The sequence below is a fragment of the Podarcis tiliguerta genome (assembly GCF_965153285.1).
Source record: "Podarcis tiliguerta genome assembly, chromosome: 6".
NCBI lineage: Eukaryota > Metazoa > Chordata > Lepidosauria > Squamata > Lacertidae > Podarcis > Podarcis tiliguerta.
The window spans coordinates 63243380-63267981 of record NC_139539.1 but is presented as its reverse complement, the minus strand read 5'-3'; the positions used below and the strand labels follow the sequence as shown (position 1 = coordinate 63267981).

At 42.9% G+C, this 24602-nt stretch overlaps 2 protein-coding genes across 11 annotated transcripts in view; one reads left to right on the top strand and one right to left on the bottom strand.

Annotated features, from left to right (window-relative positions):
* Nucleotides 1-14070: 14070 nt before the first annotated feature.
* On the bottom strand, nt 14071-24569 carry FPGT (fucose-1-phosphate guanylyltransferase; the record flags this gene model as incomplete). Of its 3 annotated transcripts, none has more annotated exons than XM_083448425.1 (4): nt 14071-16069; nt 18063-18155; nt 19912-20079; nt 24515-24569. In XM_083448425.1, the coding sequence occupies 4 exons, from the start codon at nt 24552-24554 to the stop codon at nt 14619-14621; spliced, it is 1752 nt and encodes a 583-aa protein (XP_083304551.1). In that variant the 3' UTR covers nt 14071-14618. The 3 variants fall into 3 exon arrangements, with proteins under 3 accessions (XP_083304551.1, XP_083304550.1, XP_083304552.1); XM_083448424.1 differs by lacking the exon at nt 24515-24569 and adding an exon at nt 23248-23449; XM_083448426.1 differs by lacking the exons at nt 19912-20079; nt 24515-24569 and adding an exon at nt 23248-23449.
* The window catches only part of LRRIQ3 (leucine rich repeats and IQ motif containing 3), a 43612-nt gene continuing 38993 nt past the window's right edge, over nt 19984-24602 (top strand). For 4 of the 8 annotated variants that reach the window (XR_014513085.1, XR_014513086.1, XR_014513088.1 and 1 more), the window contains exon 1: nt 19985-20002. The gene's annotated coding sequence lies outside the window, so the exon portion shown is untranslated. Of the gene's footprint in view, nt 20003-23600; nt 23741-24479; nt 24581-24602 lie in introns of those variants that run through there. The other 4 variants (XR_014513087.1, XM_083448413.1, XM_083448416.1 and 1 more) reach the window with 3 other exon arrangements.

Genomic DNA, 24602 nt, shown 5'->3' with positions numbered 1-24602 from the left:
TACCCCACAAGTAGCCTATTGGAAGTAGCAGCGTTCCCATTGCCAATGTGTTCAGAAATTTCTGACAAATGTCAAACGACAAATGTACCTCAGCTACTGGAGGTCTTCCAGGAGATCTCAAAATACCTTCTGCCTACCGCAAATCTAGCAGGAGAAACATTCTGTGAATCCATATACCCTGTACATGCAGAGTGTATTCTCTGTGGCCCTGCATAGGCATGGTTTGGAATCAGGCCAATGTCTTGTTAATTTGGTTTTGCTAGCAGATATGCAGTGAAGATTCTGCATGTTACATGTTCCACTTTAATAAGAGGAGGAAAGTAACTTGGCTTTCTCATGAAGCGGGTGGGGCAATGAATTAAAAGCAAGCATTTTCCCCCATTTGTTTGTTGGGTTCGGAATTCTACCAGCATTCTCTTGCAGGTTCGGAGACTGACATTCTCAACCGTTTTCTTTTCACAATATTTTATTCATTCACATATTTTCATTCATGAATCTTTTGTTTGTCTCTTTACTATTTTATGCTGGCATACATAATTAAATATTTAAAACGACAACGGTCAAGGTTAGAAGGTATTGACCTTGAGAGTAGCTTGCAAGGAAAGCTTTCACCTCAAAGTTTCCAACCAAGATAAATATGTGCTTTCAATATTATACCACTTCTAAAGGTAAACAGGCCCTTGCTTCTTTAACAGCATGTGATTCACAAAACAAGTGCACCAGTATTTTAGTACTTTATTGCTCATAAACCAAGGGTAACATTTTTTTTAAAAAGGGGGGGAATCCTTTTAGTTGCTTTTTGAAACATTTGAAAGGGAGAGCAAGAGAGAGGATATGGAACGTATACCCAACACCTTGTTGCTAGGCAACTTGAAGAGTTATGAATTTAGCACCATAATGCCTGTCTATTTTCACTGATTGTATTAGCTTAATAAACATATTAAAGTGCATTTGTACTGATGCAACTGTTGCCAAGGCCAGGACTGTTGCCCCTGGCAACTGTTCCATTCCACATCTCAGACTCCAGAGAAGATCACAGGAGTCGGGAGGTTCTTTTCACCTTGGCTCATTTATTGACAAGTCTAACATGCACAGTCTGTATTCTGTTATCCAGAGGCTGCCAGCCTTTGATCCAAAGCTTTCTACACCATGCATTTGCATCACCTCAAGACAAGCATTTTTCGGCTTAGCTCAACATTGCTCTTGACCTTGTTCTCTCTAGCTAGGTCCACAACAGAGCTGTCTAACCTCACTGGTAGTCAATTTGCTGAGCAGCCCAGAACAACGTTTGAGCTTTTAGTTATTTGCTGTGTATTAATATATGCTTGGAGTATCTGCTCTCATTTCCAGTCTGATACTGCTGACAGTGGGTTGGGTTCAGAGGTGCTGGAGGAAGCCATAAAGAGAAGGGCAATTCCAGACTTTACACATGCACAAGGTCATGTCCGAAGGTCCTGCGAAACATTGCAAGATGTGAGTTTGTCTGTATTGCATAGAGTCTTTCAGTAGCTCTTGTACAAGAGTTTGCAGAATTGCCCCACTGCAAGAATTCCCGCCAGCGGTATATCACTGGCTCTTGTCCAATATGCTTGCTACTATCCTGGGAAAGCCAGGTACAATAAGGATTGTGTATATATTACCAACCTCTTGCCAACAAAGGTCCGTATAGTTAAAGCCATGGTTTTCCCAGTAGTGATGTATGGAAGTGAGAGCTGGACCATAAAGAAGGCTGATCGCCGAAGAACTGATGCTTTTGAATTATGGTGCTGGAGGAGACTCTTGAGAGTCCCATGGACTGGCAAGAAGATCAAACGCATCCATTCTTAAGGAAATTAGCCCTGAGTGCTCACTGGAAGGGCAAATCGTGAAGCTGAGGCTCCAATACTTTGGCCACCTCATGAGAAGAGAAGACTCCCTGGAAAAGACCCTGATGTTGGGAAAGATTGAGGGCACAAGGAGAAGGGGGCGACAGAGGACGAGATGGTTGGACAGTGTTCTCGAAGCTACAAACATGAGTCTGACCAAACTGCGGGAGACAGTGGAAGACAGAAGTGCCTGGCGTGCTCTGGCCCACGGGGTCACGAAGAGTCGGACACGACTAAACAACTAAACAACAAACAATATATTATATACAGTGGTACCTCGGGTTAAGAACTTAATTCGTTCTGGAGGTCTGTTCTTAACCTGAAAGTGTTCTTAACCTGAAGCACCACTTTAGCTAATGGGGCCTCCTGCTACCACTGTGCCACAGCTGCATGATTTCTGTTCTCATCCTGAAGCAAAGTTCTTAACCCGAGGTAATATTTATGGGTTAGCAGAGTCTGTAAACTGAAGCGTATGTAACCTGAAGCATAGGTAACCCGAGGTACCACTGTATATGACAGAGTATAACTTTACATTTTTTTGAAGGCATGAAGCAGAGAAAGTCACATGATGTGCTTTAGGCAGAGGAGTGGCACCCCTTTTGCTTCCAGCTGGATTTACGTCTTGTTGGGGTGCATGGGGTGTTAGGAATAGTACCTCTGGTGAGGGGTACTGTGCTCCTTCTGGGGTGGTTGGTCCACCTTTGGCCCCCACCCTGCACTCAGCTCTCACCTGTGGCTCTTAGAAGCTGTCAGCATGTGACAGAGGCCACAACCCAGGAACGGTTTTGACCGACCAGCTAAACCAAGTGTTGGTAGCCAATGGGTATCAAACCGGCTGTGAGTTAGGGACTTCCCCTGCATGCGAAGACAGGCTCTGGAGGATTGAGTGGATGAGACCAAACTGTAGAGGTAAGCAAGGGTCACGTGAGTCTCGTCAACCTGGGAAGGTACCCATCTAGCAGAAGGAAAACCCTGATCCTAAACCTCTGCTGCCTTGTGGGATATCTTCGGGAGAAGAAAAGGCCAAGGAGTAAACCCTACACAATCCAGAGGGGGGTCCCTAAAACAGTTGGATGGCCTCTTGTACACCTCCTTCCAGCAACTCCTGCAGCCAAGCTGGTGCCAAACGCGTTGCTATGCTTTCCTTTGGATCGGTGAGGCCAAGAGAGGAGTCTGATTGTCTGGGCAGCCCATGACCTCCCTACATACTGCCCAGGCTTGCGCCCCAGGGAGATCACAAATGGATAACAACGATAACTGAAGCTACTGTTGCGTTTGCATCTTGGGTTACTGAAATGGTTTGGTAGGTCATTCAGAAGCTGCAGGTGGCGCAGAACACAGCAGTTAGAATGCTGAGAGGCGTACATCACACTGGCAGTAAAAAGAATTGCACTGGCTACCTCTTAGCTTAAACCCCATGTTCTGGGTCTACTTATTAAAGTCTAAAGGAGCAATGGGAAACTGGTCAAAGGGCTGCATCTCTCCCACAGTGTTGCCCACTTGCTAATAACTTGACATCATGGTGGCAGCAGGTGACCACTTCAAAGGGGTTTTCTCTCAGTGCCAATCAGTTGAAGCTAATTGCCATAAGTTCTTAGGAGGATCACTAACTTAACCAGACGACTTTCAGAAAAAGGAATAAGCCCCAATAGCCAAAATATAAATCTCCACACTCAGAAAGAGTACAGTTTGGTGTAGTGCTTAAGAGCGGTAGATTTGTAATCTGGGGAACCGGGTTCGCGTCTCCACTCCTCCACATGCAGCTGCTGGGTGACCTTGGGCTAGTCACACTTCTTTGAAGTCTCTCAGCCCCACTCACCTCACAGAGTGTTTGTTGTGGGGGAGGAAGGGAAAGGAGATTGTTAGCCGCTTTGAGACTCCTTCAGGTAGTGATAAAGCGGGATATCAAATCCAAACTCTTCTTCTTCTTCTTCTTTTTGATCCTGCAGGCAATTTTAAAGAAAGGGGTGTCAGCAGCAGACTCTTCCTCCTCTGCCATCCTCTTTCTAGTGACATCTGCCTAGATATTGTAGGATAATGAGTGCTAAACTAGAGAGGTCTTTGGCCTACTTTGGTCATCAAGGCAATTATTATTAGAAGATAAGGAGAATGGAAATGAGGTCATCACAATTGTCTTGGGTATTCTCACAGGCAGGCCCGAAGCAGCATGCTCCCCCACTGTTCGAGATCTTTTCAGGAAACAGTTAATGCACATTTCAATTAAAAACTAGGCCATTTTTTAATAAATATTTATTAGCAATATTTGTTCTTGAAAATATCTTCAAAAAGGAGTTTAAGGACGATAAACCCATATATAGTTGTTTGATCAATGTTTTAAAAGCTTCATTTGTTTTTGAAAATATATAGCTGGAAGACCAAATTTTATAAACAAGCCAGATGCTGAATTTCTTCCTTTGTACTTTCACTTTGGTTAAAACAATGCTTCACACAACGTCAACAGAGAATGGGGTCTTGTAACATTACCTTTATCCTAATGTAAATCCTTTCTACTCAGATACTCTATCCATCATTTGCATGGATAAAATGTGATTACAGCTTCATTTTGATACTGTCCCAATTATAATCTGGTGCATCAAAGACCTTTAAAATGAAACACATTATGATGGAACTAAAATACACAGAATCAATACCTCATATAACTAAACAGGTGCCTACAACATCTCCACAGTGCTGACTGATTAAAATAAGTGTACAAAATGGCCTTCCTGCTATTTTTGTTACTGCTCCATGAGAATGGCATTTGCACAGGGATTAATCTTCCACATGCCATCCACTAAGCTGGCAGAAAAACTAGTGCTGTGTTTGTTAGTTGGAGGCTGAGAAACAAGGAGAGAAGGGAACTAGCAAGCTTTTCTGTGACACATATATTCCCTCTCCAAGTCAACAGATTTTCCTTTGATATCCAAATTATTTCCAGAGCTTTCCGACAACCAGCCCCCTCAGTTTTCTCTGTCCTGCTAGCACTTGTCTATCCAGCTTTAACCTGTTTTTCTCATCTACAATTCCTGATGTTGTCTGCATAAGTGGCCGGTTTTTCATATTCCAATTTCCTGCCTAAGAGGTTACTGAAATAAAATCCTCCCCTCTCCAGGGTCATTGTATTAAACTCTAGCATGTCTAAATCTGTGTTTATTGGAGCATGTTCTCAAAGCCATTCAGGGAAATCACTAGGATGATGTTCATTATGAGCACTGTTATTTCACGACAGAACAGAGCTAATTAAATAAAGGAAGCTGACATGAATAAAACACTCGTCTTGGCTTTATTTGAAGCTGTACATGGCTGCATAATAACACTTCAGTATGAATGGAGCCCATGTAGTCTTGTATGAACTGTACATAAATGCAGTATCTGCCTAACAAGCCATGAGCATTCCAAAAGAATCAAATCATCGTGTCATATACATTGTCAGCACAACAAGGTGCCACTGTGGCAAGGCATCTACTTTCCTAATATTGTCTCTATTTTGATTATGTCACTTGATTTTTGATAATACATGCAGGTCCTGCTATCTAAATGCTTGTTATATGGAAATTCGCTTATCCAAACATGAAGAGTTAGTAACCAAAGCTCGCTATACACACCACATGCCCCTGGAAAGTATTACTAGCTAGAAGAGTGACAGCAAAATGCAATATTATTCTTTAATGTGAGTTTTCACCAATAACCAACTTTGTGGGTACAATGAGGTTATCCACCAACAGCGATGGCTACAAGTTTTTTCTAAGTCTGTGTGTTGTGCTATGTGCTTGATTTTGAAACCATTTTTAGTCCTCTATAAAATAATATCCTACTTTTCTTATTTCTTATGTCCCTGGGGCTTTTCTCATCTTTCCCTACTCTTCTAGCCACCACCCCTCCTTTGAATTTTTACAGAACAGAAACATCTTTCAGGACAGGAGGGTGAGTAGGGAAAGGAAGGAAGACCCAAAGTACAAGACTGGTGATGATACATGGTGAAGGAGAAGGTCAACTTTGGTATTAAATAATGTTTGCGAGACATTACATCATGTTGCAGTTGGCACCAAGGAATGTCAGGAGGGAATTTAGAAATACTGACCTCAGACATTTATTTTCCGAGGCATGTCAAAGAGGTGGCCACAGATTTAATCAGGGAACCAATGTTTGTTCACCACATCAACTTTAAGTGCGGCTTGCCACATTTATTACATTAGTAGATAAGAATTGCAACTCTTACTGGTCTTAAAGTCATCTTTGTGATTAAGGCAGAAATCCTATAGTACATGCTTATCCAAATGCCATTAAGCTAAATATGACTTACGTCTGAGAAGACTTGTATAGGATTGCAAACGTAATGTTCATAGTATTAGTACTTAAAATTCAGCTAAGTTGCCAGTTCATGTTTCCTTGAACCATAGATCAAAGGCTCAGATTCCATGTGAATTTAACCCATCAGTGCTGCTGAGCTGTTGCCAACCTCTCAGATGTGAGACTGGTTTTCCTACAGCAAGATCATCTGTGTTGAAAAATGCACTTAACAAACCTCTTTCCTTCTGATTCATTTACCTTTTGTGTGTATGTGTGCGCACATGCATAAATGTGGGTGAACATTTCTGAACCCATTCATAAAACCTACCCCACTGTGACTCTTCGCAACACGAGGGATGCAAAAAGGCAGCTCACACTACAATGAATCACCATGTAAATTCCCCGGCAGCCCGCCTGTTTTCTACAGTTGCACAAATACTTCATGCCCTGTTACCCTTGACGGGCAGGATAGACAGGTAGGTTAGTTCAATTTCACCCAAACCGCCACTTCTCGAGCTTCATTGTGGGGACAGATACAACCATCTCTGTAAAACCATGATGTTCTGCATTACACACACACACACACACACACACACACACGAGGAGGGGATAGAGACTTCCCCCTGCCCTTCAATTAAATTCGCATATATTAAAATATGATAAAAAGTAGCAAAAGAAAACACCAACAAAGATAAGCCAGGCTAAATTAGATTTAAAGGCTTGAAGGAAATCTGGCCAAAATCAGGTTAAAATGGGTGCCAGGCACGCCTCACTGGGAAGCCCATTCCAAAGCTAAGGTGGCTGTTTCCCTGTTTCCCTATCATGTCTCGCTCAAGGAAAAACAGGGGAAAGGGCCTCTCTCTGTGTACGAACAGGGACATGTGGAGACAGGCCACCATTGTCTGATTCCCAAGTTAAAGATCAAGACCTTATTCCCCCCCCCCCCCCGAATATTATAGCAATATATTATTAAAAATAAAAATATGATGTGGGATTCTGTGGCTCTGAAATTACAAGTTACCTACTTATCCAAGAAACGCAAAGGGACTTATTTCTGAAAATATTGTGCTGTATGTCACATTTCCATGGCCACATTTGTGTTACTATTTAGATGGATGCTAGTGAGGACTGGCTCCCTCTATGAGTGTTGTGAGTGAGTGAGTGGTGAGTTTCTAAGTGCATGAAGTCCATCATTACCAGTCATATGGTCAACAGAGCTAAAGACAGACAGGAATTAAAAATAAATCAATACATCGCTGCATTTTAATGGTGTGAATTAAAAAGCAATGGTAAGAGCCAGGCTCTAAAGCTGTGATACAATTAATTAGTAAGTAATAAACTTTGACAGATGAGCAAAAAAATAATCATTTCTTTACAGTCTTCCTGGAAAAGTTTTTGTTTGCAACATTCATTTTCTACTATGACACACAAAAAAACTTTACATTAACACATTACAAGTAACTAATGTTTCCCCTCGAAATGGGGGAAATAATTCCAGGGAAAGGGTTTTAACCCAGAAGTAGCAAACACACACACAGACACACACACACACACACACACACACACACACACAAACCAAAAAACCCCACCCCAGTATTTAATTAAGAATTGTATTTAAAGTAAAATTATGGCTTGCCATCTGAATTGTTAATTCGCTGAGTTTACAGAGGAAACAGGCAAAGGGGAGGAATGAAATCCGTCACAATCAACAGAGGTATAAAAAAAATACATGATGGAAAAAGTGACGTGGATTATAAGTGTGGCAGCCTGCTTAGAGATAAGGAGAAGGGGGAAGAGCAGGCATATCAATCAACTTAACAGAGAAGCTTCTGGAAGTTGTGTGAGGTCAGAAAGGGGCAGGGAGAGTTGCCAGAAGCTATTGGAAGATTTCAAGTTGTGTGTTAAGAGAAAAAACTGTAGGCGATTTACTGAATTGGTACTTGCTGCTGCAATGCTCAGAAACATAAGGATGTAATCTTGAAGAAGAGGTTAGAATGGAGCTGAGAAGACACCAGCATCAAAGAGCAGTAACTAAACCTGACAAAGAGAAGGAACGAAGCTCAAACAAAGAAACCAACAGATCTGCTTTGAGATTTTAAGTAAATTGTGATAAAGCTGTAAGATAGAGCAGCTGCATTAGTCCCACAGTACAAGAAGCAGAAAGGAAGTGAGGCAGCATTGCTTACTACACATACGGAGCTTGGTTTGAACTACGTTACCAATTGCCCAGAATTTTACAGGCCCAAATAAGAATTCTGCTTTCTTGGCCAGTTAAAAGAATTAGACGACTGAAGGCAGAAAAACGCCTGGAAAATGTCAGCCAATATTTTGTCAACCTGTCATAGAACGCACAATCACACTGAGGAATTTATTTTGTTTTGATTCCCATATATGCTACCCAATAACAAAAGTCATCTGGGTGGTTAACAGTAAGATTTAAACTATTTGATGATGATCCAACAAAATCATATTCTGAGTCGCCCCTCTGAAATTATGGGCAACTCCATCTATTTCAATGAATCTACTCTGAGTATGCCTTATCACTAACTTCAAGGTATTGTTGAAATTAGCGAACATGCTGGTTTATTGTCTGTTATCATCCCAGAAGGATTGTAGCAAGTTGACGTTAAATGGGTAATATTTCACAATATTTACCTTATGAAACACTTTGCCAATTTATAAGTTCTATTTTCAATTTGCCTGTGGCCGCCTTACAGAGACGGTTACAGTGGTACCTCAGGTTAAGAACTTAATTCGTTCTAGAGGTCCGTTCTTAACCTGAAACTGTTCTTAACCTGAGGTATCACTTTAGCTAATGGGGTCTCCTGCTGCCACTGTGCCGCCGCTGCACGATTTCTGTTCTCATCCTGGAGCAAAGTTCTTAACCCGAGGTACTATTTCTGGGTTAGCGGAGTCTGTAACCTGAAGTGTCTGTAACCGGAGGTACCACTGTATTTTAAATGTGACAACAGGAGTGCAAACTTGGGCCTGCATTATTGATTTACTCATTATATTTATATACCATCTCTGAACAAGAAGTGCTCACTGCAGCTTCTGGATCAAGCACGGGGGACAGGGGGGCACATTGCTGCAATCCAGTCTTGAATTGATCAATGTATGAACTACTATGGCAAGGCTTTCCTAATCTAAGAATGGACATGGCTGTTGAGCCAGCCGCTGTTGGTAAAAAACACACACTTCCAGACACTGAGGCAACCTGAGCCTCCAGAGCTGGGTATGGAAGCACCCCCAAATTGTGAATCTGCTCCTCCATGATGAGTGCAAGCACATCTAGGATAGGCAATGGAACAATTTCTTGGACACAGGAAGCACTTACCCAAAGTGTCCCCGTCTTGCCAGGATTCAAGCTCAGTTTGTTTTCCTTATCCATTTCACCACTGTGTCCAGAAAATGGCCCAGGGATTGCATAGCCTCTCCTGATTATGGAGAAACAGAGCTTAGTATTCTCAGCATACTGATGGCACCTTGTCCCAAAACTCCTAATGACCGCTCCCAATGGCTAAATGTAGCTGCCAGGGTCCCCAAAAGCTCTCTCCCAATGCTACTGTCTAGACTTGCTCCTAAAGGTAGGGCTGGAATTATGGCAGTGCCACTAATTCCCATTTCCTGGAGCCAGCCCAGGAAGATGCCACAGTTGATGGCAAAGGGCAACTAAGGCCAACTCAGTTCCATGACCAGGCCTGAACCCAGACTGGAATGGATCTAAATAACCTGTGTCCTCCAAGAATACCCGCAGCTGTCCCACCACAGCCCTTTTCACCACCTTTTCCAAAAGCAGGTATTGGCAACTGGCCAATAGCTGTTTCAATCCAAAGGGTCCAGTGTACTCAATACTGGCCCTAGATAAGACAGCTGCCTCAGTATAAGACAGCTTCATATGTTCCTAAAACAAAAAAATGATTCTCTATTGTAGGGAAATATGCTCTGCTCTCAGAAACTATATATATATAGTAAATATATAGTAAATAACCATCCTTTGTTTTCTCAGGGAAAAGGAAATTTGCAGTTATTATGGGGGTTTTCTGCAGGAGTTGCCAAAAGGTTTACAAAATGAAGCTGGCAAGTATCTCTCTGCATGTTTGCCAATATATTTTATTATACATATTACACTATTTACATTCAGCTTTTCCAAATACTGTTCAAAATGACCCAAATAAGGGCTGAATACAAAACACACCGTGCTTTTAACAAGCATTAAGAAAGGGCGCGTCTTTCTTAACCTCTGTGAAGTCACTAAGGTTCCCACAGTGTAGCAGGAATTTTCAGGCCCAAAGAAAATGTTGGGAAAGGCCTTAGCCTGCAACTGCTGATAGGCTCCTTTGGACCTGCTTGTTTGATTAGTTATCTCATCTTCTCCATCTCAACTTTCCAATGCTTCTAGGATATGCAAAATGTATTTTTATTGCTCATTTTTTTGCTCTGCACATCTATGCCGAGAGCATTTATACAGGTGGTCGAAAAGAACAGATTGCTTTGCTTCCTCGCCCTGTTTCTCGGCGTCAAGACTTTACTATGCACAGAGTGGGGCTAAACAGACAGCAAAACAGGCCTCCAGGACTTGTCGTCTAGAAGATTTGATAGCAGAAAGGAAAAGCTGGCTCTCTCCTTTCACGCACATGTGAGCAAGCACAAAAAAGGATTTTCATCACAAGAATGAACGTGCAGGTTAGAAGGGAGTTCCATATGATCCATAGGGGGGTTTTTTGGTTGGAGGTGAGCCTGTCTTTGCTGATAATACATAGGAAAATTGGAGGGTGGATTTTTCCTTTTTGTTTTGCTATGTGGGATAGAAATGGTCTTCATTGTTCAGGCATTCCTGGCAGATGGGAGACCACAAATCTTGCAGCAGAGACATGGGACGTGATACTCTCTGATGGAGTACTGGGGATTTCCAGCTGATGACTAGCAACTTTTTTTTCAATGTAACCCCAGCACTGTAGATTGCCTGTAAATGCCTATGCCCATACTCTGAACTGCCAGAACTACACCATGTGGTGATGACATATTGCCTTTCTCCATTACAGTGGTACCTCGGGTTACATACGCTTCAGGTTACATACGCTTCAGGTTACAGACTCCGCTAACCCAGAAATATTACCTCGGGTTAAGAACTTTGCTTCAGGATGAGAACAGAAATTGTGCAGCGTTGGCCCAGCGGCAGCAGGAGGCCCCATTAGCTAAAGTGGTGCTTCAGGTTAAGAACACTTTCAGGTTAAGAACAGATCTCCAGAACGAATTAAGTTCTTAACCCGAGGTACCACTGTATACCACTCACACTGCTATTTTGCTTCATAGTGCACTTGAGGTGGATGAAGTTTTTTTGTGTTGGTACCAATCAGTTAGCCAGCAGGAAAGGGATGCTCCTGACAGGATGGAGTTAATCTAGAGTGGGCATGAAATATTGCAAATTACACTAAAATGGCCCCAGATTATTCTGGACACAAGTTCATATGACCTACAGTTTTCCAGTACCTGAGCCAGCCCATTCCTATTCCAACATTCACATATTTGCAGCTTTTCACAAACCAAACGGAGTCATGCAGGTGAAAAGCTTTGAAGGTCCAGCAGAAAGAAATGATCTCTTTCCCTCTGCCACTGCCCCTGCCCCACACAATACCTGGAAGGATGCAAAAATTGCTTTCTGATGCAATTAATTCCAAAACTGAAAGGTGCAGGGCGGAGATCGGGGTATAGTACTTGCAAAAACTGTATATGAAAAGGTTACATTAAAATTTTTACTTGAATTGCATGCGTTTCGTACGTCTACTATTTCTATCAGACATTTACTTGTTATGCATAGTAAACACTTATTTTCCTGATACAGTAATACAAAAAGGATGAAATAGTTTGAATTCCTTGAATCCAAATGCTGTATTTAATATTCTGGTTCTATAAAGCATGTGTCAATCTTGTAGTTAAAGCTGTTGAATGAGTATTTGCATGAAAGACGGCTGGAATGAAAAAAGCTTTGGATGATTACAAGAAACAGAAATTTTATAATAATGGAAAAGGGATTTGGTTTATGAGTCTCATTGTTAGATCTACCAAGGTAAAGCATATGTGCGCATCTATAACTAAATTGCTTCTCTTTTAACCTGAAAAAGTAGCCAAAAGGAAAGTCTTGCAAGCAAATGACCCCCATCCAGCTAGGAAGCATATGTACCTGATGAGGAACTGCATATGCAGACAGGTGCTGCATGTGTGATTCTAAGCCTAATCCAGTTGTATGGACTGGCTACGCAAAACTCCAGCCAGAAAACTGGCAAATAGTGCCAACTGGCTTTTCCAGAAGGAGGCTGGATTTAGCCTTTCCCTCAACAGCTGATTGGCAGCATCCCTGATTATTCACAGGGGACCACATTCAGGCAGCTGAATGAGAGTGAAAAGGCAGAAGTACTGGCAACAGTTTCCTTAAAAATGGTTGCAGACAATTAACTAAGCCAGTGGTTCCCAAAATCTGTACACAAAGCATCCCATCCTAAACTCACTCACCTGGATATAAAATCCAGGACTTACTTCTATGTAAAGATATTTGACTGCGACCCGAGAATACTCACTTGTAGTATTTTGAGTATGTAAATAATCTACTAGTTGGCTAAGGTCACAATGTAACAAGTCGCTGCTTAGCCTTTCTGACTGCACTTCTTTCAGAATTCATTTGAAGGAAAGTTCAATAAAAGAAAGCTGCACAGACAAAACCACACCAAATCCCACAAAACTTTCCTTTGGTTATGGAGCAATTTCATTTTTTATTTTATTCATATCCTTCTTTCACATCAGATAGATGTTCAAGGCAGTTTACAAAGATGTATTAAAATCGTAACAACAACAAAAACTAACCAAGAACATAAAAGACAGAAATAAAAAGGCAGCATATAAACATAGCGTATTTTTCGCCCTATCGGACACACTATTTCCCCTCCAAAAATGAAGGGGAAATCTGGGTGCGTCCTATGGGGCGAATGCAGGTTTTCGCTGAAGCTTGGAGAGCGAGAGGGGTCGGTGCGCACTGACCCCTCTCGCTCTCCAGGCTTCAGGAAGACATCCGCAGCCTAGGCAGCCCTGCGGGAGGTCCCACAGGGATGTCTAGGCTGTGGATAGCAGCCTGTTTCCCGGAGCGTCGGGCGCCCTGAAAGCAGAGTGCCCGGCGCTTCGGGAACACATCCGCAGCCTAGGCAGCCCTGCGGGAGTTCCCCGCAGGGCTCCCCATGCTGCGGATAGCAGCCTGCCGCCCGCGCGCGGGGCACCCTGAAGCAGAGCGCCCTGCGCACCGGACAGACATCTGCAGCATGGGGAGCCCTCCAGGAGTTCCCCGCAGGGCTCCCCACGCTGCGGATAGCAGCCTGCCGCCCGGCGTGCAAAGCACCCTGAAGCAAAGCGCCCCTCACGCCAGGCAGACATCGGCCACCCCCACAAGCTCGGGGGACAGCAGGGAGGCGCAGCGCCGCCATCCCGCTGTTCCTCGACCTGGTTCGGTTTCCCCGACCTGCTTTTGGGGGGGGAAATAAGGGGAAAAAAATTTCCTTTATTTCCCCCCCAAAAAACTAGGTGCGTCCTATGGGACGGAGCGTCCTATGGGACGAAAAATACGGTAATATATTAAAAGCCAACCGTAATTAAAGCCAAATACTTTAGTGGATCAGTCTGTAATCCTGAACACTGGAAATGTGTAAATCCTACAGAACTCAGTGGTGCTTACTTCTAAGTAAACTTGCTTAGGACTGTAATGCACAGCTTGTGCCTAAAAGATAATAATGAAGCCACAGCCACATATATTTGAAAAATAGGGATGGTAGTGTTAAGAGTTCACACACAAAATGTGGAATGGTACTGTGAACTTGCACACCAGCTGTCATTCTGATCTCTCAGTGTTTGATCAATGAAGATTCTCCAATCCAATCCAAATAACTTTATTGCGCTAGTCATTGGCCATGGCAAATCTGAATCAAAAATGAATGCAAGCAAAAGGGATGAAGATTATACAGACATGATCAAATGCACAATTGTTTTCTCCACTTAAAACAACCCAGCCCGAGAAAAGGTAAAGTGTTGCAAGAGGTAATATCCTTCTTTGAAAAAGTTTGATTGAAAACCACTTAAAACTTCTAATTAATAAGTTCTGTTCTCCACTTGAATTAATAAAAACCAAAAACATAATAATAATAATAATGGACAGCTATTTGCCTCTTTGTGTTTTTAGAGATGTGAAATATTTCATTAATTTTTTCATCAAAAGAATAGTTTATCTGCATTTTTTTTTGCATTATTAATGTTATGCTACAATAACACTGTTAATGCAGTTTCATTATTTCTACTTCAATGAAAGACAGACGGGAGGAAAAGTGTGTGTGCTGCTTGCTCCTGGGTTTCCGCAAGCTTGAAAGCAATCAATCCTCTTCAAATTAAAGAACGGGGGGAAATGTTAACACTTCCATACACTTTTCACAAATCAGATTCCCTTTTCAGTTTCTGCAGACTGATTTCTTCATAGAGCTGATGCCTGAACCTCAACATGTCTTCTACATCTTTATGGCGAAGCATTTCCTCAACAGACAAGAGCTTAAAACCATTCAATTTAAAAGGCAACATGTTCTGCGCAGAGTTTAGAATCCCTAAAGACGCTTTCAGTGAATCGCTTAAAGTGGAGCAAATAGGGAAAAGCCGAGCTGTCCATAACCCTCGACAGGTCTCATCACCAGAAAAGAGCTCGTCCGAAATTCTCAGGCCCCAGAGCTCTAAGCACTGTCCAAGGCTGATTCCAAAAAAATTGATTAAGTGAGTATCTGCCAAATCTGTCACTTTCTTTTTCAAGTTGTCTTCTGTACCAAACGCCATGCTCACATACATTACTTCTCCATCAATCCTCACGCTTAGTGTAGCTATGAAAGTGTTTGGAGGTATGTCTGCTTTTGTGTCAATATAACAGCCGCTGATGATGCTGTTTGTTCCCACTGAAACCTCTGGTCCCAGCCAAGAATATTCAACTACTGAGCCAGGTGCAACAGAACACCTTGGACCGAGTATACTGTGAATGATACATGCCGATTTCCCAGTGTCCTCCACGCTGTCTGGACAGATGCTAAAAACATTTGGCATCAACCCCATTTCTGATTTCAACTTCCTATCAGACGTGAAATGAAACAAATATTCGCAAGTCGTCCCAATGTGATAGAATTTGGAGTTATTTAAGAGTACAACATTGAGTGGCAATCCTTTTAGAAGTTCAAATATTTTCTCCCTTATTTCCACTAGGCCCGACTCTTCTTTTGTGACGTTTTCTATGTTTTTTGCATAATTTGGTGTTGCTCCGGGCCCTAATGCCTGGAGAAAGTCGCCATAGGCATCTATTTCACAGCACAACATGCCCATCTGTTTATAAAAGGCCACAAGTAGTTTTGCAGTGGTGTGATCAATGTAAAATAAACTATCTGTGTACACGCACTCAGAAATGACATTGGAGTTTCCCTGTCCTCCAGGAGAAGATGCTGAACAATGACCTCTTTCACACACTGCTCCAGACTGGCGCATCCTTGCAATGCTAGGCTTATGCAGGAAACGGTGGCAAGATCTGTATTCGAGCTGTCCCTTTTCTGTCAAAAGTGATGCTGGCTCCAACACAAACACACCATGAGTCATACCAATGGTCAAACTGGAAGGATGGGCTAATGCAGTAAACCCGGGCTGATCAAACCTTATGAATTCTGTTGCTCCAGTACTATAAAGTTCAATATCGTCGGCACAAGTAATCAGGATGCCTGGATTCATGTGGAGGGGGAAATCAATGTACATAGCCAATTTTAAATCCAGCATTTGATAAACCGGGTCCCCAAAAGGCAAAGCTGTGAAGATTTTCCCCAGAGCACTCGCATTTGGTAAACGTTGACTGTAGCCACCTTAAAAAGTAAATAAATAAAAGAGTAACTTTTACAATATGCACAGAGGTGTTCATGCAGATACACAGAATTTAAAGGGTTTCCTAAGTTATATAACATTCTACCTAACGTTTTTGTGTGATTGATGATGTAGTCCTATGAAAACTTTTAAGAAAAACATTGGGGCCTAATTTGAATAGTAGAGTGCTGGGTATCTGGTGGGCAGGGCTTGTATGTTTTGCTCTGGAATCAGCCCCTCCCTTCAGTGGGTGTTCTGTTATGTTCAGTTAAGAATGTCAGTTAAGTGGGACCAACAGCCTCTTCTTGCAGAATATACTAAACTGTGTGAGTGAGGGGATATTCCCAGTTTGCCAGGAGGACTGATTTTGTTAATCATACCCACCTCCACAACAAAAACAACATCGCTTGTTAAGAACAACCATTACAGAATTAAATCTGAAGCAGAAAGCCGAATGCAGGGGGAATTTATTTATTTAGATATATAATTTTATATTCCCCCAAGGGCTCAGACCAGGTTACAACATTTACAAAACATGTTTTATTAAACAGGCAAATGAAAGCTGAAATTGCTATTTAAATTATGACTGACACATTCACCTTATACTGTATGAAAGCAACTGGCTCCCCAATCCTGGATGTGATGTATGAACTAGACCAGGCTTAACCTCGGCCCTCCAGGTGTTTATGACCTACAACTCCCATGATCCCTAGCTAGCAGGATCAGTGGTCAGGGATGATGGGAATTGTAGTCTCAAAACATCTGAAGGACCGAGGTTGAAGAAGCCTGAACTACAGTGGTACCTCTGGCTGCGAACGGGATCCGTTCTGGAGACCCGTTCACAACCTGAAAAGAACGCAACCAGCGTCTGTGCGTGCCACGATTCGCTGCTTCTGAACATGTGCGTGACGTCATTTTGCGCGTTTGCGCATGCGCGAGTGGCGAAACCCGGAAGTAACCCTTTCTGGTACTTCCAGGTCACCTCGGGATGCAACCTGAAAGCATGCAACCTGAAGCAAATGTAACATAAGGTATGACTGTAGACTTTTCTTTTCTCAAAAATGGGGAGTAGCCATTGCTTCTTTATAGCAGACTCTTATATGTGTAACCTGGTATCTATAGCAATCAGGAGGGCCTTCTTTAGCCTGCATCCATCTTGGGACAGGGTCTACAAGCTGACCTAATGGCTACAACATTCAGCCTAATTTTCGTACACTGCCCCCAAACCACTTTTTGCAGAACATTCTGCCTGATGAAGAGTTCTGGAGAACTTTAAAGCTTGCCACTTTTAAAATAAGGACTTCCACAAACATTGACTTAATTCTGATTTGTTGGCTATAAACTAAAATGAAAACCACCATCTGGGTTCACACAACACAAGCCATATAGCGGCGTGTTTGTGCTGTGTGCTACATCCATTAAGGTGGCAAAGCTGCATGGAGGGCAGGAGGCACATTCACAATCAACCCATGGTTGAAAACAAGTTATAGTATGACATCCAAACTAACAGTATATTGAGAAAATAATTGTCAACGTGCATGTTTCTCTGTATGCCCCGATAGAAGATAATCCCATAACCAAGTGTATACTATTAAGCATACAACCCATAACATGTTAATGGACAGTCTACTAATGTGGTTATTACTTTCTGGTGCACTGAAAACTCACCACACACAAGATTGCACTGGATTTCTGAATCCAGTGCTATGTACCATAAGGAAGTTACACCCTGCCCTTTCCAACTTTAGGGGAGTGATAGGGGAGTGAGATTTTATTGGATGCTGGCACTGGCTGTTATATATTCCTTCTCTTCTCCTCCGTAAGGTATTTGCAGCAGATGATGATTCAGATGATTTGACCTAAATAAGCCAATCCAATTTGAGTTTAATTTTGTAGTGGGGAAAACCCCTATTCATCTTCACTGCTATCTTTTCTTCAAGGAAGAAAAACACCCTACATAATGCAAGAGAAGTGTAATTTAAAGGAACAGATTACCAGAATGAATTAATATGACGGTAAAAGAATCCCATTTATCACCATAACGTTCTTCTAAGCACTGAAGGACATGAAGCGTTGATCCACCGTTTCCTACAAAACATTTCAACACATACTTCAATTTAGAAATAACAAGAAGAGGCAATCAATATGCCTTGAGTATTCAGTTCGCTCACTTCTAGTATGAGATCACTTAACTGGGCTCACATAATAGGATGGAGAGAAATATCTTTCTTTTGAAATTTATGTCAGTTCAAATCCCCTTAAAGCTCACTGGGTGATGTTGGACCAGTTCACCATCTCTCTGTCTAACTTACCTCACAGAGTTACAGTAAAGACAAAATAAGAGTTCCCATGAACTGTCCTGAGCAATTTGAAGAAAGAGTGGGATACAATAAATGTATAAAATGAATATATTTACATATAAAGAAGCAAACAACAGGTTTCTGCTTCAAGACTGCTTTCGCTAATACACAATTAGTCTATTTTTATTTCTACCTCACTGACATAAATGCAACACACTTATGTTGATTTTTTTTTTTTTTACTTCATAGTGATTTGGGTAATGAGAATTTTATATTGAAAATTTACCTCAAAGTTGTCAAGCCCAATGAATAGGGGAAAAAAAGTTGATGACTGACTGGATAGAATATTTAACTTCACAGATCGGTTTCAGAATCAGTCTGAAGGTACACCTGATGCAGTAATATTTATCCAAAACTAAAATGATCATTAACATACTTCTCAAACAGACACGGCTTTTATATTATGACTGAAATCTGGACTCTTTACCCTTCAAGCCTGGGCTCTTTACCCTTCTAGAGTTAGCCATGGTGAAACCATGGTTGCCTGCAAAGTGACTCAGTGGACTGTGACCTCTCTCTATTAACTCTAAAATCAGGCTTGGCTGAACAGTATAAAGTATATATAGGACACTTTTGCTAATACAGGAGAAAAGCCTGCTGTCAATAGAATATTTAGTCCAGCACCTTGTTCTCGCAGTGGCCAAAGAACTGCCTATGAGAAGCCTGCAAGCAGAACTTGACCACAAGAGCACTGTCTCTTCCTGCAGTTCCTAGAAACAGGTATTGAGAACCATACTACCTCTGGCCCAGAGTAAGATAGATGTGGGTTCTTATTTCATAAGGTGGAATTAAATGCAACACTGATTGCTAGCTGGGTTGCTAGCTAAGTACTGCAACCCTTTGTCCAGTTTCTACCTGTAGAAATATCCTTGGCGTCTTAGACACCATAATACATGATGAGAACGCACAGATGATAATACCTAAACTAGGATAGACCTTAATGAATCTATTCAACTGTCATGTCGTCCAAAAGAACATCCGTCTCATTAATACAGATGGGAGTTGCACACTTGAATCAAAAGAAGCTTAATAATAGTATTTGAACATATTTTTGGAGGTTTAATTAATATAATTCAGTTTCTAATGGCATTCTGGAAATCTTTCAGTGAAAGAGATACAGCTGTCATAATATGCACCCGAAGGAGAACCTTTTTATCTGTCTGAAAATTAATCAAATTATGCTGAATGTTTAAACCACAAACTGGCTCGGTTTCTGCTCACCAGATGACTGGAAAGTTAGCCTTCCAAACTTGAGGCATGAGCCTGCCAAAGTTAAGCAAAATATATTGTTGAGCCATGCTGGGCTCTTAGGGCGAGGTACAAGATGAAATTATTGTTATTAAACTTAAGCAAGGTTATGTCCTATGAGTTTTAATGGAAGAAAATGATAGTGCTTATTTTAGCTAGGGTTATGCTTTTAACTTTGCTACAAAGAACTTATCTGTCATATTGTCACATTCCCAGGAAATGCGATCAGAACCCACCAATTTTTGGTCCAGGAGGATCCACAAAAACATGGTATTGAACACCATGAGGGAGTTCCTTTCTTTTCAGCTTTTGGGATAATTGTTGCTGGTAAGCTATTTCTTGTTTCTTGTCAACTGCTGTTATTACAACAATATCCCAAAATGTTCCAGACTGGACCGTTTTACCTGTTTGAAGATAAGAACATTTTATTACAGGAAATAACAATTGCCAATAGCGCTGAAGCCCTTTAAAACGATCCTCTCCCTAATAGACTCTGAGGCTTGGCTCCCATTCCTTACCTTTCTAGCTAAACCAGGGATGGAGAATCTCACACCTGCCGGGGTGTGCGCACAAATGTGCTCCCCCCAGGCTTCTTTACCTGGCTCATGAGACTCACTCCAGGTCCTAATAAAGCTACTGGGAAGCAGTTACCTAAGGGTTTCTTCTTGTGCAACGGGCTTTCCCGCCTCTTCTCCTAACAGGACCCACAGAAATTGCCTCAGAGGAATTGGAATAGCCTCAGAACAAGTGGGAGTGGGGGGCATTATCTGACTGTGGATTTTGAAGGTTTACGAACCAACATGGCTTCATCTGTAATCTGGATAGCTCAGTTGGTTAGAGTGTGGTGCTGAGACTGCAGGTTCAGTCCCCATATGGGATGGCTACATATTCCTGCATTGCGGGGGGGGGGGGGGCTGGACTAGATGATCCTCAGGGTCCCTTCCAACTCTGCAATTCCATGATCTATGCTTTTTGGTACTGCAAGTCAGTGACTCTGCCTACAAAATCAGGTGATATTACAATGCCCAGGACAAGAGTGGCTCTTTTGTTACAATGTTCTGTGAAAGTACAGTATGTGGTTTAGTTGGAGTAGTTATTACTTTGGGCATTAAATTGGGTGTGGCAGGGAGGAAAAATATTTTATTTTTATTTTTAAATGTCTGCACAGATCTGATAACTACCATTGCTGAAGTTCATTCTGAGTGAGTGATTAAAATCAACCATTTACTAAATTAGTTTTGGAAAACAATAACATATCAGGGATTTGTGAAGAGAAATTTGAAGAAGGGGAATGGGGGCATTTGCCTACCTAACAACATCTATTGATATAAGAGAAAAGAAGGAAACCTAAACACCAGGCTCAATTTTATGTTTGCTTAACAACCTAAAGGGCCCCCTTCCACAACTATTCCCAAAGGAAAGGAAACCTAGAGTCACTTAAAATTCTGACACATTTCATCCTTTGTCTTCCCTGGTCTTCCCAAGAATAAGAAAGAGCCCTGGTGACTCAAAGGACTAGGTATAGCTCCTTGCCTGAGGGAGAGAGCTAGTTTGTCCTCTCTTAGCTGACTATTTTTTGTTTGTTTGTTTGTTTGTTTTAAAAACAACTTGGTATTTATCGGGGGACAAGCAAGGAGAATTTGTGGTTTGAGTGTTGACTCCTCCCTTGTGCTGTAAATGCCAGAAGATTAAATTATTAAAGAATAAGCACATGAGGCAGCTAAGATACAGGACTGCTTCTCTCTGGCAAGGAACTATTTCTATTCCTTTGATGACCAACCTGCCGAAAACAGCACCCCATCAAATCTGGTGCTTGCCTTCAGATTACTGCTATTTAGTAATCCCTATCTGAGCTTTCTAAGCTAGTTCAATTATTGCACCTATAGCACACTCTTTCGGAAGCTCAAAACAATTTTCATGGGTTCCCTAGTCTCTCTCCAACCACTGACCATACGTTGACGTGCTTGCTTTACCAATATTAAAGCATCACATTCCTGCATAGTCTCTGCAGATTGATGCACTTCCTCAACACAATGTTATAGGAAAATACACTCAGAAAAACCATTTTCACTTATGAGGCATCAAAATAGATAGAGCGAGCCATGGTGTGTGGCTCAGATAAAGCAGTTTGTAGAATTGTTGTCAAAATATGTCCCCATTAAGACATGGATGAGAACATACTCCAATGTCATCCCTGCTCACACTGCTAAATAGAAAGAAAATCCTGGAGACCTCAATTATCAAGTCACTGTACCTCTCACTAATCGTCTGTGCTCTGTCTCACTGGGAAAGGAATAAGGCATTACCTCTGCCATTCCACATTCCTCTGTAGCATGGCACACAACTAGAGTGACACAACTAGGCAGCAATCCTATGCACATTTACCCAGGAGTAAGCGCTGTGGGTTAAACCACAGAGCCTAGGGCTTGCCGATCAGAAGGTCGGCGGTTCAAATCCCCGCAATAGGGTGAGCTCCCGTTGTTCAGTCCCTGCTCCTGCCAACCTAGCAGTTTGAAAGCACGTCAAAGTGCAAGTAGATAAATAGGTACTGCTCTGGCGGGAAGGTAAACAGTGTTTCCGTGCGCTGTTCTGGTTCGCCAGAAGCGGCTTAGTCATGCTGGCCACATGACCCGGAAGCTGTCTGCGGGCAAATGCCAGCTCCCTCGGCCTATAGAATGAGATGAACGCACAACCCCAGAGTCGGCCACGACTGGACCTAATGGTTAGGCGTCCCTTTACCTTTACCTTTTTAAGCTCATGGAACGAGCTAGAACTTCTGTATAAACATGCATTCCATTGTGCCGCTAAAAACATTTGAACTGCATGTACAGTCTTCAAAATACATATTTTGGTAAGAGGATTTTGTGTGCAAGGTTTTTTAAAAAAATTTATTTAAAGAACTGAAGCCTTGTTTCAGAGAATGAAACAACTGCAGTCTCAATCAGATGAGCGTCAGGTGGAAGAGATGGGTAGCAAGCTGGCTGCCTTTAAAGTGAGATGGCAGATATCAAAACCATCCACGTTCTCACTTTTATAGTTTCTCCCTGTAACGGGATCACCTAACTTTCGGTATCAATGGGTCTCTTTTTGCCAGGCTGGAAGGGTCTGCAATGGGAGAGACTGAGTAGGTTCTAAGGGTGTGTCAGCTTTGAAGCAAGAGCTGTGGGACATTATATTCCTGCGCAAGTTTCAGTCTGGCCTGGGTGGGAAAAACAACAACAACACACTCCCCCTCTGTTGTCCCGGACCCTCTTGCCTCAGAATGGGGACCTGGGTGCGGAGCGCATTTTCTGCTAAGGTGGGCAATGAAAAGGCAGGGGGTTGCAGCTGAGCATGCTCCATCGCATTTGGAACTGCCCTGCAGCACCGTTACACATGCAGACCAGAGAGCGGCCCAGCCCTGGCCCTCCCGGCTGGGCCAGTCCTTCCTTTGCACGCTGGGGATACTGCGGGAGGGGAGGCCTTCGCAGTAACTCGCGGGAAGGCTGCTCGCCAGGGGAGGAGCTGGCCCCAAGGTCTGCGCCCTGAGTGCCCCCTGGGGCGCAGTAAGTCCCCCAACCCAGCCCTTCCACCTCTCAGCTGCGCGAACTTCTCCAGCCTCTCCCGAGTGGCTGCTCGCAGCAAAACTTCCGCCTCTCCTGCAGCCTGCATCGCGGCAGCGCCTTCCTCTCCGTCTCGCTGCTTCCGGGCTTGGGCAGCAGACCCGCCTCCTGCTCGACTGGGCTGGCCTCGCCAAAGCAGCCCGTTGCTCCGGCGACCAGGAGGCGCGCACATCCCCGCGAAGGCTGCCCAGCGGGATGCGCGCGGTGCCCTTGCCCCGCGCTCCCAGCTGGAGGAGGCAGGCAGGCAGGGGAGAGGACGGGAAGGAGCCAGGCGAGCAAACAACGAAAGGGGAGAGGCAGGAAGTGGGATCGGTGGGTGCGCCTTTCATTCTGCCTGCAAGAGGGCAGAGGCGGGCGAGAGGGAAAAGCCAGCCGAGCCGTCCCACCAGCACTTAGGAGCTGCGCAGAGCCCCTTCTCTCTTTGCTGCCACGCACTCTGTATCTCTTACACACCGACACCCAGGTATTTCTTGAGTAATGGGCTGTGTTTCTGAAGTTGTGAACAAACTAACAAGGCGACTCTTTCCTCCTCCTCCTCCTCTCTCTCTCTCTCTGTGTGCCCCCTCCCACCTTTCCACATCTCCCCGCTTAACTGTGTCCTGCCTCGCTTTATATCTTGGAAAGACACCTTTGGGAAAGACACACACACACGGTTGCCTCGGATGCTAGTCCTACTCAGAGTAGACACATTGAAATGAATTAGAAATCCAAACATTAATTAATTAAATGCTTTGATATGTGCTGGAAGCCAACCAGAGTCAACCTGGGAAAACCCAGCCAGATGGGTGGGGTATAAATAATACTTATTTATTATTAAGTATTACACTTAGGCAGGAATAACCAGCTGCACCAATATAAGATGGGGGACACTTGGTTCACCAGCAGTATATGTTAACAGGATCTAGGAGTCTTAGTAGACCACAATATGGGTCAACAATGTGATGCTGCAGCAAAAGAAGCTACAGTAATGCTATTCTAGGCTGCATCAACAGAAGTCTACTCTCTAGATCAAGTACCACTCTACATTATTATTATTATTATTATTATTATTGGTGCTCTCACCCAATTGGTCATTATTTTACTACCAGCTTTGGTTGGACCTTGTGGTTCTAGTTTAAATAAACCCCAAATACCCCTCAAATAAATACCACAATCTGTCCATCCCTGACCTACAGAACACAACCTCTCTCTCTTTCCGGGCTGTGCAGTATAGAGGGTCGGTCCCACCCTTGCCCACCTGCTTTTTCTCCCTCTGGAACAGGGATTGGCATGCACATAGTCCTAATATTAATGCATGCGACAGGTAAGAAGAACAAATCCACGAA